This window comes from Sinocyclocheilus rhinocerous, unplaced genomic scaffold (genome assembly GCF_001515625.1).
Source record: "Sinocyclocheilus rhinocerous isolate Xijiao unplaced genomic scaffold, SAMN03320098_v1.1 scaffold830, whole genome shotgun sequence".
NCBI lineage: Eukaryota > Metazoa > Chordata > Actinopteri > Cypriniformes > Cyprinidae > Sinocyclocheilus > Sinocyclocheilus rhinocerous.
Window position 1 is genome coordinate 168,611 of NW_015636881.1, and position 14,861 is coordinate 183,471.

A 14,861-nucleotide genomic window follows, 5' to 3' on the forward strand; every position below is an offset into this window, starting at 1 on the left:
AAGTGATTTGTTTAACATTTACATCCAGTTGACAACTTCATGTGTGTTGCACTTGGAATAGAATTTTCTTTAAATAGAGGGTTAATAAAGAAAAAGATAATTTGAATCATGTTGTAGTTACATTTTTAAGTTGACTAGTTAAAAATCGTAAAAAACTGAGAATCAGTCAAACGTTCTGAAAAAAATCGAGATTTAAATTTTTTGCCAAATCACCCAGCCCTATACAGACTATTATTATTTTATGGCAAAAGTATTTATTTGTTTGTTTTTTCATTCATTCATTCATGTTTTTATTCATACATTCACTATTTTTCATCCCTGTTACCAAAAATTGTCTGAATACAAAAAACAATTAAAAATCCTGTGTACTTTCTAAACACCATTACATTAAACAACATTAAACATCAAAAAAGAAAAATTACTATACATACATATATAAAACAAAATGGGTAACAGGGTTGCAAGTAAAAGGGTTTTAGTTTTAGGATGAATTATACTATCATTCAGTTTGGGTTAGACCAAATGACCAAAAATAAAATAAATAAAAAAAATAGTGTAATATTTTCATGTCATGTAACTTAATACTGCTAAATAACCATAATCTATTTTCTTAATTTGTCAAAATGTACTGGTAAAAGCATCCACCATTCAGCCCTGTTACCAAATTTAAATAAATACAAAATAAATAAATAAACAATTCTTTCATGGGGAAACAGTGTTTTACCAATAGCTACAAATCATTTGGTCTGTAAATAGGCTATACTCTGCGCAGTGATTCTCATTCAGGCGTATTTATACTTTATTTACTTAAAATTATTTTAATGTTTATTCAATGCTTTTTGCTAGAAAATAACAAAAAACTCAAATAAGGGTTGTATTCAGACATATCCACGTTTTCTGTAAGAGTTACAACCTCATAAATAAATAGAAGTGAAGATTGGGTACCTCCTTTCACTTACCATCTGTTAAATAATAATATGAATAATATGAATATGAATAATTATAATAAAATCGATGGTTTCAAGCTCTATTTTGCAACATATAAAGATAAACAAAAATGGCATGAACAGAAATTACTTTTCCATTCTGAACATCACAAATCCTCCCATTCATTATTGAACAATTGGTCATTTCCTCACCCTTACAGGGTTCCTTAAAATTTCTCAACTTGTGCAAGTTAAACACATACTATTCTTCATTCAGTATATTAGGAGTGTTGAGGGAGCAGTAATGGTTTTGTTCTGTGTGAGGAGTTGCCTCAAATAACGTGCAAAAGGCTCATGACTGCAGGCAGGCTAGCGCTGCATATGCCGTGATGTATATCCAGTGTGCAGCTCTGAGGCCAAACTACTGGCATCCGTCAACAGAAATCCAACACCAAACTACCGGTGGCACTGACCCAATCTGCCTCAGAGCAGCCAGCCTGTGATTGATGCCGTCATAAGATACAAGTGAGCAAGATGAAAGGCTGCCTTGTCAACAGCTCAGAAGGATCTGGCATGGTCTCCACCCTTAACTGTTCAGCTCCATGGCTGTGACTCCAAACAGAGGAGCAACTAATGCTGTGCCAAGACTTGAATGAGGGTAGTGACACTATTCCTTCTGATGCCACCAGCAAAAGTCGTGTGTTACTCCACTGGAAAATCCAGTCACAACCAGCTTTTGTGGCAACTCCCGTGTTAAAACCAAAATAGATTAAGTTTATTTTTTATCAATGTACGGCAAAATATGGTTCATTGCTTATTACTATATGAAAGAAAGAAAAATCAACTGATATCCGTAAAACCAAAGTCATATGCTGTGATCAATAAAGCCATGTGGTGGATTAAAATAGAAAAAGAAAAAAGAAAGTTCATGACTGTCAGTAAGTTTTTAAACTTTTATTACAAAGCAAGGTAAGTTCAGGTGATATTGTATGTATATGAATGATTTCTTTCATACACATTTTCTTTAAAAAGACATTTGTGAATGAATGATTAATTCATTCATTTTTACATGCATTAAACATGTATCCTGAATCAATCTTTCATTTACAAATGTCTTTTTTTAAGAAAATATGTTTATGAAATGTAAGAAAATGTGTTTTTTTGTTTGTTTGTTTTTAGAAAATATGTGTCATATGGTGTTACTTGACGGTTAACACCATATGACATTTTTAGAAATTGAAATCCTTCTCTAAAATTGTATTAAAGCTTTTTTTTTTGTCCCCTCCCCAAAATCATAAACCATCATGAATACAAAGAATACATTTTTAGGAACGTGGCACATTTTTTTGATTTTTACGTTTTTAATTATGGACATTCTTCTTTGTCATTGACTCTTTATCTGGTCTACCAACTAATGTTCTCAAAATACCCAACAGGTACTAAATCCTATCTAAAACCATCAAACTAGACCAGCTTGAAGAGCAGCTAAGACCAGTAAACCAACGTCAGATGTTTCAAACTGTTGTTTCACTGCAGGGTAGCTAAGACCATCTTGGGCTGGGATTATCTTTTTTTTAATGCTGAATAATACTTAGTTAGGAATTAACTGCTTTTTAAAGAAGAAGAATTCATTCATATTTGTTAATTTACCAGCATTGTTGAATAATGAACTTTTCGCAGAGCAATTGAATAGCTATAGAGCACTGCAATGTGCAGGTGGCTCTGAAATAGACTGAATATCCTCTCTGGACAGGGCTGCATCCTGACTACACCACATATTTAGAGAGTTCAAAGCAGAAAAAGCATTCCAAGTCAAAAACCCTTATGAGCTAATGTCATATTATTTTCTAAATCCTGAATATTATGTTCTCGCAGCTGTGGTGTCTCCAGCGTGATGTATGCTGCTCTTTTATAGAGCTTCAAATTAAATACTTCAGAAGAGGGAAAAACTGATCATAAAATCAATATGAAGAGCTCCATCTTTACAATGAGTCAGAGTGTTTGTTTTTCCCAGCTGGGATGAGATGGACCGTCATCATACCTTTCTTTAAGTGTCTAGCAGGTGCCTCCAAAGGTTAACCAATATTTTGATTAGCACATTACTACACACATGCCCAAAGCCACAGCCTGCGTAATATGTGCGCATTAGAGGTCTGAATGAACTGGCTGGTGAGGCTGGATTTAGCCCTGGATGTGTCATTAGCTTCTGAGTGCACGGAGAGGCCACCGTCATTCCTGAAGGGACGGGACACAGAGGAACTCAGAGGGAAATAGGAGAGGGGAAAAAATGGACAGAGAGGCAGAAATGGAGAGGAAGTCACAAAATTCATATGTTCCAGTGACAAAAACAGCTGCCACACAGTTGGCTGAATGAATCCTGCTATAGTGCTGCATGGTCTATTCAACAGCAGCGATGTCCTGCCAACCAGTAAAACAGACATCCACTACAGTGCATTCCAACCCTTCACTTCACTAAATGACGTAGATTCAGCCTCGGATGGGTCACCCATGGACCAATCATGGAGCCTCTGATGCATGCTCCATGCACAAATGGCAAGGGCTTTTGCAAAATGTCAAGCTCCATTCTTTGAATCCGACATTGTCCTGATAACAATGCTCCCTTCACACATCTGCTTTCTTATAAACTATACTTTTCTATAAAATGGGGTTACCCAAACTGCAGATTGAAAACCTGGGGGGTTTGCGAGTTGATGAAAAATGTAAAATAAAAATACATTAAAAAAGACTTCCTAAAAATATGAATATTTTATTTTATTTACCTGCATGTCATGTGACCATTAATGGACATCAGAGTGACCATGGATATGTGTATGTTGTTAAACTATTGAAATATAAATATAACATTTCAGAGGGTCCTTCAAATGAATATGTGCAAAATGTCAAGCTCCATTCTTTGAATCCGACATTGTCCTGATAACAATGCTCCCTTCACACATCTGCTTTCTTATAAACTATACTTTTCTATAAAATGGGGTTACCCAAACTGCAGATTGAAAACTTGGGGGGTTTGCGAGTTGATGAAAAAAAAAATTATAAAATATAAAAAATTATAAAAATAAATAAATAAACATTAAAAAAAGACTTCCTAAAAATATGAATAATATTTTATTTTATTTACCTGCATGTCATGTGACCATTAATGGACATCAGAGTGACCATGGATATGTGTATGTTGTTAAACTATTGAAATATAAATATAACATTTCAGAGGGTACTTCAAATGAATATGAAAAGATTTCAGCTGACAAAAATGTTTGGGGATGACTGCTATACAAAAAGAAAACTAAACAGCCCAAAAATAATAGTAGAGAAATGTTGTGCAGTGTAACAATAAAGAAAAAAGTAATAGCATATTTCTTTTTTTACCCTGAATGTGAATTTACACATCTTCATAATTTAAAATATAAATAAATAAATATATTTTTTGTTTTAGTTTTTTTCCACACAAAAAACAACTTTGATTTAGTGGACAAAGGTTGTGTAAATATTTATAATAAATATATATTTTTATTATTATTTGATTTCTATATAAATAAAATAAAATAAAATAAAAATACCAAATACTTAATAAGGGTGTTCAAAAACTTGAACTAGTATTTGTTCTTCAGAAAACTGAACTATAATTCAGAAATCAATGTATGCATATCAATTGCATTTTTAAATGTATTCTTTAAAAAATGAATAATCAATTTTCATGTGTCCGGGTGCACTGTTTTTTTATCAGTACACAAAAAAAACAAAATCGTGCTCAGAAGTTTCCAGACTGCTACAAAGAACTAGGCAAATTTGCAAATGTTTGCAAGATTCGTGGCACTGAATCATTTAAAGATACTTAAAATAAGGAAAATAAAGAGATTTGTTTACAATACAACAAAAAAGTAAACAGCAAAGTGGTTGGTCATTTTATATCAATCAGACGACCACTTCCTTTTTCAGTCTTTGGCCAAAATCAGCTGCAATGTGGACCAGATATCGTATGCTGAAGGTTTAAGGTCTGGCAACACAAGACTATAAATTATATTGCTTGTGATCCAAACGGAAATATGTTATTTTCTTTCTCATTGTCTCTTTTACACACTGTCTGGCTTTCCCTTCCCCCCTCCCACCAGCTCTTTGTGCCAGTCTTCAGTGTTTATCCTTCAGTGAATCCAGCCTGTTGTTAAACTCCCACTAAGAATCCTGAGCGTCTCCAAACCTGCTATTATATATCTCTCTCAGCTCTCTGCCCAGTGACTCTATCTGAAGAGCATCCCAGCCTGAGAGATGGGCATGCAGCTAGTGCCAGGGACGGAGAGCGGTTGGTGTGACTCCACGGTTAATAGAGCACTGTTTGGATTTCGACGCGAGAAAAACACTTTTCCCCCTATACACACATAAGGGAGTTAGAGAGGCTCCTTCTGTGTGGACTGATGGACTGTACTGTTTTTCTATTCAGCAGGGGCAGAAACCCTGCATCTCCAGACAGTAAAAGGTCAGGGTATGGGAATAAACAGTAGTGCTAATCACCAGGCCACAGATGATGTGAATAAAGCCTGCCCTTGTGAAAAACAAGTGTGCTTAATTGCACTGAATTAGTCTTACTGTGGAAGTCAATGTTACTGGTGTTACCAGTGATTCACATTTTAATGAATCATTATAAATCTAGTTTTGATCTCTGCTAAGTTATTCCATCTACATTTACATTTAGACTAAATGTAGGCTACTGTAAGATTGGAAATTTATTTTCTTCCCTGTGAAATACATTTTAAAATATATTTGGGTGTATTTTTCCAAAAATATATGTGACCCTGGGCCACAAAAGCAGTCATAAGTTGCACGGGGATATTTGTAGCAATAGCCAAAAATACATTGCAGGTCAAAATAATTGATTTTTATTTTAAGCCAAAAATCATTAGGATATTAGGTAAAGATCATGTTCCATGAAGATATTTTGTAATTTTCCTACCGTAAATATATTAAAACTTAATTTTTGATTAGTAATATGCATTGCTAAGAACTAAATTTACCATACATCAATGGAAAGCTTATTTATTCAGCTTTCAGATGATGTATAAATCTCAATTTCGAAAAATTGACCCTTATGACTGGTTTTATGGTCCAGGGTCACATATTTCCTATTTTATTACTTTTTGCTAGAAGTGTAAAAAGCGCCCTCCCTTCATCCAAACATTACATGGCCAGACTCTATTCCCAACAGCATAAATTTAATAGCAGGAGAGTGTGAGCTGAAAACAGCATTTAATCTTGCTAATACATATCCTGAACAAAAGGCTGCAGAAATTATAGGCCATTAACATTGATAAGCAACTCTGCCAATGGCCAACCCGCAATATTTTCACCCGACCTTTATAGATCGGGAGAGCAGCAGACAATGATCAACCCCAAATTGGATTCTAAATGGGGTTTCAGAGAATCCAGGGGGCAGGATGAACGGCTAGTCGCTTGATCAGTATTTCACTAAGTCTTACTGAGCTGGTGTGGATAACAAACCTTGGACAAGCTACACTGTTCCAAAATCCATCTTGACCACCGTAATGACCCTGTTTTTTAATTTTTAATTTTAGGTAAACTGTAAAAATAGCCTAAATAATTTCTAGAATCTCATCCAGTATTAAGGTTGTTACACTCTTAAAAAAAGAAGAAAAAAAAAGTTGCTTCACGATGCCATTGAAGAACCTTTTTTGTCTAAATGGTTCCATAAAGAACCTTTAACATCTGAAGAACATTTCTGTTTCACAAAAGGTTCTTTGTGGCGAAAGAAGGTTCTTCAGATTATAAAATGGTAAGAAAGAGATGGTTCTTTGTGGAACCAAAAATGGTTCTTCTATGGCATCACTTGAAGAACCTTTTGAAGCACCTTTATTTTTAAGAGTGTATTTGGGGTTTTTGTGTTACATTCAGTTTATTTTTTGTAAACAGAAAAGAGGGACACACTTTACATCATAAAATATTCATACACACAATGAACCGAATGCTTCTGTACTATAGAAATATTTGGAGATAGGTATTGCACAGTATGATCAAAGGAACCGTGAACACGCTTTGTTCATATTTAAATTGAGTCGTAAGGTTTGGGGGATTGAATTCACACTTCATACAGACCCCAATATGAGGCAATCAACAGTCACTCTCACTGTACCCTTTCATCTATCTTTTCTCCCTTGTTCTGCCTCTCTGACTCGTCCGTTTACCGTGGATAATCCCCACAGCGCGGTGAGGCTGTGGCACGCAAAGCATGTTTTCATAAATTCGGATATGTCAAGCAGGGGCTCGAATGCCTCGTTCTATCGCTGTCTGATAATACAAACATTCTTACAAATATTCCCTATTGCTCTTTCATTTAACATTCCCAATTACTGACTGACAGTCCAAACCCTGTCTTCTGGAAACCTCACAGGAACTTTTTAATTGTCAAGAACAAAACATCTTTTTCAGTCATCTAAGTTTGAGAGTGCGGCATCTGACCCATATCTAAATAGTTCTGTCTTACATCAGAAGATGTAAGATTTAAGATTCAGGTGTGAAAATAATTAATATCTATAGTGCATGAGCACAGAGAGATTTGTGAGTGCACAGGACACAGTTTGAGTGAGAGGAGAGACACGTTTTAAGTGTGCGCACTCTCTCCGGGCGAGAGCAGCGTGTATCTGAGCGCGCGCGTCCGGTTTTGTGCGAGAGCAAAGGAAATCCGCGCGCGAGCGGAGAGATTCGCGTTCGCGCATTATATTAATGTGCTTTCGCGCTACAATAATGCGCTCTCGACATTTGTCATTAAAATAACGCCATACATAAGACTTTCATTCATCTTAAACACAAATAAATATAATTTACGTGAGAAACATGAGATTCTGTTGCTCCACTGAGAGTCCATGTAACAAAAACAGTTCATCAGTTCTCACTTGTCAAGCAAGAATATTTAATGTGCTTTATGTATGTGCGTTGATCAGTGTTTATACTGTATGTGAAGAAAACCCTAAATCAGGGGTGCCCAAACTCGGTCCTGGAGGGCCGGTGTCCTGCAGAGTTTAGCTCCAACTTGCCTCAACACACCTGCCTGGAAGTTTCTAGTATGCCTAGTAAGAGCTTGATTAGCTGGTTCAGGTGTGTCTAATTGGGGTTGGATCTAAACTCTGCAGGACATCGGCCCTCCAGGACCGAGTTTGGGCACCCCTGCCCTAAATGAAACCAGTTTTTCAAATAAAGCAATCATGAATCATGTTATGTTTACAACGTTTTTATGAACTCGAACTTTGAAAAGTTAAAGATTTGGTGTAGGGATAAAAATGTCTCAGGTTTCAAAGTGTCTTATGTATCTTCTCTGAAGATAAAAGAAAGTATTATAGGTTTGGAATGACATGAGGATGAATAAATGATGACAGATTTTTAATTTTTGGGTCAACTAAACCTTTAATACCACATTTAAATGTATTCTTAGAAAATCTCATAAAAATTTATTTAAAATGCCCAAATTCACTTTTGATTTTTCAGTTTCACAATTGATTTTAGCTTTTAGTGCTTTATTTAGACAAAAAAGAAAGTAATTTATTATAAGAGCATCCCTATTTTGTATTATTTTTCCAGACTTTTCCAGGCCTGAATATCACAACGTTAAAATTTCCTTACATGTTGGCGCCAATAGTTAGTGCATCGACACATAGCGCATCTGCGCTCACGGTGACCCGAGTTCAATTCCCGTCTCGAGGTCCTTTCGAGATCCTGCTCCCCTCTCTCCTCCCAGTGCTTTCCTGTCGTCTCTCTACTGTCGTATCTCAATAAAAAGGCATAAAAGCCCATAAAAATAACCACATTTCCATGTGGCTATGACTGTGGAAACCCCGTCAGCACTTTTTTTTTTTTTAGCATGCAGTGTTGAGAACATCGGCTGATCACAATCTCTGGGTCACACATGCCCTTTGGACACCCAGCAGCTAATAAGAATGAAGCATGAAAAAGTGGCTTCCCAGGTCTAATCTGTGAACAGCCTGGCAGTGTTTCTCATGAGAGAGGTGTGAGAGAGATTGTGTGTGTGTGGTGCAGACACTTGCAGTCCTGACTGGCATTTACACCTCTCAGGCAGGCGCTGTCACTCTAATTATTTACTCGGGCAGCTGGGACAGGGCTGTATGCCAGCAGAACAGCAGACGTACACAGACAGTGATCCCTAAAAGTGGACACTGCTGCCACAGCGGGACTCTAAGCTCATGTTCGTCACATTGGCAACACAGAGGAATCAATGAGCTGTTAGTGGAAATCACTGTCTGATTCAGGGTGCAGAGCTCTGGATCCAGTAATAGCAGAGTATCTATCCACCCTGGAGATCTATGAGGACAGAAATGCTGCTTGATGATGCATTTCCTACCTGTACTCAATGAGCTGGTCTTTGTGCATCCATGTGACGTAGGCTGTGGGATATCCCGTCACCACACAGGGGAGCAGCACGCTCTCCCCAACGACTTTAGACACATGCTGGGGCTCCAGGAGAAACTCCAGGGTCCTTTCCTCCCCTGATTCTGCACAAAATAGAGAAGTGCATTCACAGTCAGTGTCTGTTCCTGTCCTGATTATGTTAATCATTTTAAACTTTTCAAAAAGATATTTTTTTTTCAGTAAATGCTGTTTTGGACATACCTGACTGAATTTATGTTTGTCATGAAATAATAATAATAATAATAAAAAAACTTTTGATTAGTGCTGTCAAATGATTAATCGCGATTAATTGCATCCAAAATAAAAGTTTTTGTTTACATAATATGTGTGTACTGTGTATATTTATTATAATTACAAACATATGCATGTATATATTAAAGAAAAATGTGTTTATATATTAAATATATTTATATATAATATAAGAATATAAATATATACATGTATATACATGTAAATATTTTCAAAATATATACTGTATGTGTGTATTTATATATACACAATAAAAATACACAGTACACCTACATATATTATGTAACCAGAAACTTTTATTTTGGATGCAATTAATCACGATTATTCGTTTGACAGCACTACTTTTGATATAAAAGAGTTATGGTTAAATGCTTGAAATTAGTTTTGAAGACATATTTATATTTATATAAGACACATATCTAAAAAATTTTATATTTTTTCTTCTAAAGGTTCTTCCAAAGTTATGAACAGATGGTCTTCTTGTAACATTAATATAACATTTATTCAAACTTGCCTGACTTTTAACAACATTTAAAAGTAACGTTACTATAATGTTTGCAAAATGATAAAATGGAACATTTCTCTAATGACTTCTCTAATGTGCGTAACCAAGAATTTTTTTTTAACCATTTAAAAAGAAAATGTATGTTTTGCAAAAAATTATAAGAACATATTTTTGTTAGCTGGGATAATTTGGATGAATTTACTATTATTCTGTTATCAAAATGATGTTTAAAGGTCAGTCAGTAAATCAGTCTAAATATTAAGATAGCAGATAAAGCTTTTTACACTGGTAAAAATGTCAAAAAAAGACATGGACATAATTTAATTTGCAACTTTATGGTCTGATGATACAATTCTAAGTATGGAATTGGAATATGTATGGAAGTATGGATTATTTACCAGGCAGTATCTGTATTTCTGCTTCTTCACTGGTCTTGGTGGGCCCAGCGTTGTCGATCACGCAGCGGTATAGGCCTGCGTCTGCCTCTGTGGCATTACTGATGACGAGAGCACCACTGGGCAGCGTGAAGACTCTCTGGTCCAGCTCAACCGGCTCTTTGTTTTGTTCCCAGCGGATGAAAGACACCAGGTCTGGATTCACCTCGCAGTTCAGCATGTGACTGTCACCCACCCGCACCGACGAGGCTTCCGGCTGACTGAGGTACCGCGGTATCCCTGAAAACAGAGAGAAATCAGAAGAATCAGAATCTGAATAATTACAATACATTTTGGTTTGCAATGAAGTTTCATCTTCTTATTAAAGGGGTCATATGATGCTGCTAAAAAGAATATTATTTGGTGTATTTGGTGTAATGAAATGTGTTTATGCAGTTTAAGGTTAAAAAAACACATTATTTTCCACATACTGTACATACTGTACTCTCCTCTATGCCCCGCCTTTCTGAAACGCGTAAGTTACGCCTTCTTTCTTTGCGTGAACGTTTGGGCGGCGTTATGCAAATCTTCCGAGATCGTGACGTAGGTATGTGGGGGTGTGTTAGAACGAGCCGTTTTAGGTAGGTGTGGCTGACTCTTAACTTTTATAAAAAATATCTCTTTGGATTTGAGACTTTAGTCTTTGCAACTTTACAGATCTTCTTTATGCACCAAGAGCTTGTAACACTCCAAAGAGAAAGGAAAAATTGAAATCGCATCATATGACCCCTTTAAGAACTGCATGCCATAAACAGAAAGTGTTAAGTACTTATTGTGCAAACGGATAAAGTGAGTATATGAAATGGCACTCACTTTGTTATATTGGCAAGGCTTTTTAAATGTTGAAATACCAATAATAATGCCTAAAGCTGTTTGCCTGTAGGCTAACATTGTCAGGGTTCTGTCACTTCGGTCTAGTGCAGGGGTAGGCAAGTTCGGTCCTAGAGAGCCGCAGTCCTGCAGAGTTCAGCTCCAACCCTAATCAGACACACCTGAACAAGCTAATCAATGTCTTCAGGATTACTAAGGCTATAGGCAGGTGAGTTTTTTTTAAAAGCCCATTACTCTGCACTATTGAGTCCTCGCCTCATCCCTTCATCCCCAACCCTGACAAACATTTAATTTCTCAGTTTGTGTGATCTATGTGCTTTAGAGGCGGAGGAAGTTATTGCATTTTGATTCATTGAAGACAACTGTAATTATTTGCACTGAGGAATCATGCACAATAAGATCATGTGTATTAAATAGTAAATATAGTCTATTTTAATTTCAAGTTGACTTTAAATGGTTAATTATTTCCTTCCATGCTCAGAGTTTCAATTCTGAGTTCAATAAGTGGCTCTTTAGAGGTAAAAAAATTTGCCCTCAAATCTCTGTAAATGAAACTTATGGTGCTGAAAAGTAGTCATGGCATACAAGTGAAATTACTCTACATTAAGTTTGGGTGTATTTTAAGTTAAATATTTATGATTTAATTATTATTTTCCAGGTGACATACAAAATTAAACAAGATAAATTTGTTTATTTTTATCAATCAGTTCACACTATCCGATTCATAACTCAAGATTACGGCTGAAGAGGGTTCTGTATTTAAATCTTTATTTAAATGAGCTAAGTTCCTCGAGTCTTCCACATGATTTTAGCAATGAAGCAGTGTAGTTGAGCTCATCGGAGCAGTAAGTTCATCACTTCACATTATGATGAGCGAAGCGTTGAGCACTTTGCCTAATACAGTTGACTCCACTTAATCACAGTTCCCTCTCATTCCACAGGGTAGCTGCTCATGTTTCTCTGCAGTATCTGCTTCCTGCATCATATGGAAGTAAAAATCACAGATATCACAGTCACAAATCTCTTTAATATCCACCTTGATAAAAAGAAGTACACTTTAGCCTACTTTTTAACAGTGTACATATTGTGAAAATAATAAAAGACTAAACTTAAGTACAAACTAAATGTAATATTTTTGAAAGGTAAACTGCATGTTAATTGCAATTAAATGGAAATGTATTCACGTTTAAATTTATGTAATGCAATTAGCTAAATTATAGTGTTTTTTGATCCACTGAAGTAGGATTTTAGTACATATTTACATAGGCTATCATTTAATTTCTATTAAAACCCTTAAGTCATACATTTAAATATATTTGTAATTACACAATTATAACGATGATAAAGTTAAACTTATTAACTTAAACTTAATTTGATATTTTACAAAGTGCACTTTTTAAAAGTGTGCTTAAGTGAGTTAAAAACTTTCAAGTCAAGAAAGTGCACTCTCTTTAAGTACACTTAAGCATTATTTTATTTAGAAGTGTTATGTCAGCAAAAATTTTTTTTAAATATACTTAAGTATATTTAAAAGTATACTTAAAAGTATACTTTTAAATATACTTTTAAGTAGACTACAAGTGCATATTTAATTCATTACAATTAAGTGCACTTATTTTCACAAGGACTAAACTGTGTAGACAACAGTCAGATTACTGTGCATGAACAGCAGCTCTATGCTTTAGTGTATGCGAATATATATATATATATATATATATTCGACGTCCTGAGACATCTGAGAGAAAGTTGACACTTAAACATAACTAAGAAGTCTTATGACAATAAAAGAGCACCATTTAAGCAATACATCTTTCTTTTTATGTGTGTGTTGCTTGAAAAATAAGGAAAGAGCTGCTTTAGCATTAGCACTGCCACTAAAGCTCAAAACAGATCTATGGATCCCTTGCAGGTGAACATAAAGACTCGTACATGAAAATGTCTTTGAGAGAGACTATAGGCGAGAGGAGTGATGGGGTTTCCTTTGTCTGGCATTAGACCGTTACACACATGCCATGCTCTCACTCTCTCTTAATGTGAAAGAGCATGCAGTGAGAGATGCTATCAGCCGCTGGCTCTGAGTGAACAGAGAACAGCATTCATTCATCTCCACAGGCTCTGCTTTATAACAGCAGACAGAAAGGTTTCACAGAGCATGCTGTGGCCTTTTAATCCCCTTATAAACTATATACAAAATCAGGTTTTTACAACAGAACAGCTTTTATGCTCTTAAGGGAAATATTCTGGGTATTTCTGTCCATTAAATACTAGTACTCTTCAATCTTTAGAGAAAAAATCTAGACATTGTTTGTTATACCTCTGTATGGCTAGAGGACATACATTATAACATATTTACAACACATAGGTAAGGGATAATACAAGCTGGTCTTTTTTTCTTGCAAAATAAACCCTTAGAGGGTGATTAATACCATAATGCAAAGTGGTTGGTTGACGGTATCAGTCTTATTACATAGCTATTTAACAAATTAATGAATACATAAATGCATTATTGGAAATTTAATATTGATTTAAGTTTAAATGATGTTATGAGAAGATAGGCAATACAGAGTGATATGAGGCATGGAATTAGAAATATTGTTGTTATAATACAGTTACTTCTGTTGTTACTCATGTTACTTCTGCATGTAAAAATTATTAAATAAAAATTCTTGTAAATAAATGTCATATTTTCTTGTGTCCATTTAGTGAAAAGCCTAGTGAGAAATATTATTAATATTAATACAAAATATATATATATATATATATACATACATATATATTACACTACTGTTCAGAAGTTTGAGATCCGTAAGATTGATAAAAATGTACAATAAAGACTTTTACATTTTTACATAGGATTACTATTTCAAATAAACACTTTTATTTTGAAATGTCTATTTATCAAACAATCCTGAAAAATTCTGAAGGATCATGTAACACTGAAGATTGGAGTAATGGCTACTGAAATTTTTAGCTGCAATAAACTGCATTTTAAAATATATATTAAAACAGAAAACTGATCTTTCAAATTGTCTATTTAAAAAAAGTAGTTATTTTAAATATTTCACAATTTCAAATAAATGCATGTATTTACCAACCAGACCAGCATCAAACCAGCTCTAACCAGCATAAACCAACCTGGAAAAGCATGAGAATCCATGCTGGTTTAAACTGGTCTTTTCAGCAGGGTCCATTAATGTAAATAATCATAGTTTAGAGTACAGTTCAGGCAATGTGTTTTGGTGGCAGTGTAAACCCTCCCTGCTGTTATATTCTTCCTCTGTTACGTCCTTTCCAACCAGTTAGTCCAAGAGCAACATTTGTTGAGTGATTCATTACACTGGTGTAAATGCTACATGGGAACCAGTGAGTGCCATAAGCTTGGACCTCACAAAATCAGCTCATGGACACACACTGAGGGTCTACCACACAGACACACATATCCCGTTCTGGTGGCCTGATCCAGGCATC

General features: G+C 35.2%; 1 protein-coding gene across 1 annotated transcript in view; it reads right to left on the bottom strand.

The window, feature by feature from the left end:
* Nucleotides 1–14,861, bottom strand: part of neo1a (neogenin 1a) — a 156,239-nt gene that overhangs the window by 58,249 nt on the left and 83,129 nt on the right. Inside the window, exons 3-4 of the mRNA XM_016563001.1 lie at nt 10,527–10,802; nt 9,307–9,457 (exon numbers count right to left, since the gene is read on the bottom strand). Coding sequence (XP_016418487.1) covers nt 9,307–9,457; nt 10,527–10,802 — 427 coding nt within the window. The remainder of the gene's footprint in view (nt 1–9,306; nt 9,458–10,526; nt 10,803–14,861) is intronic.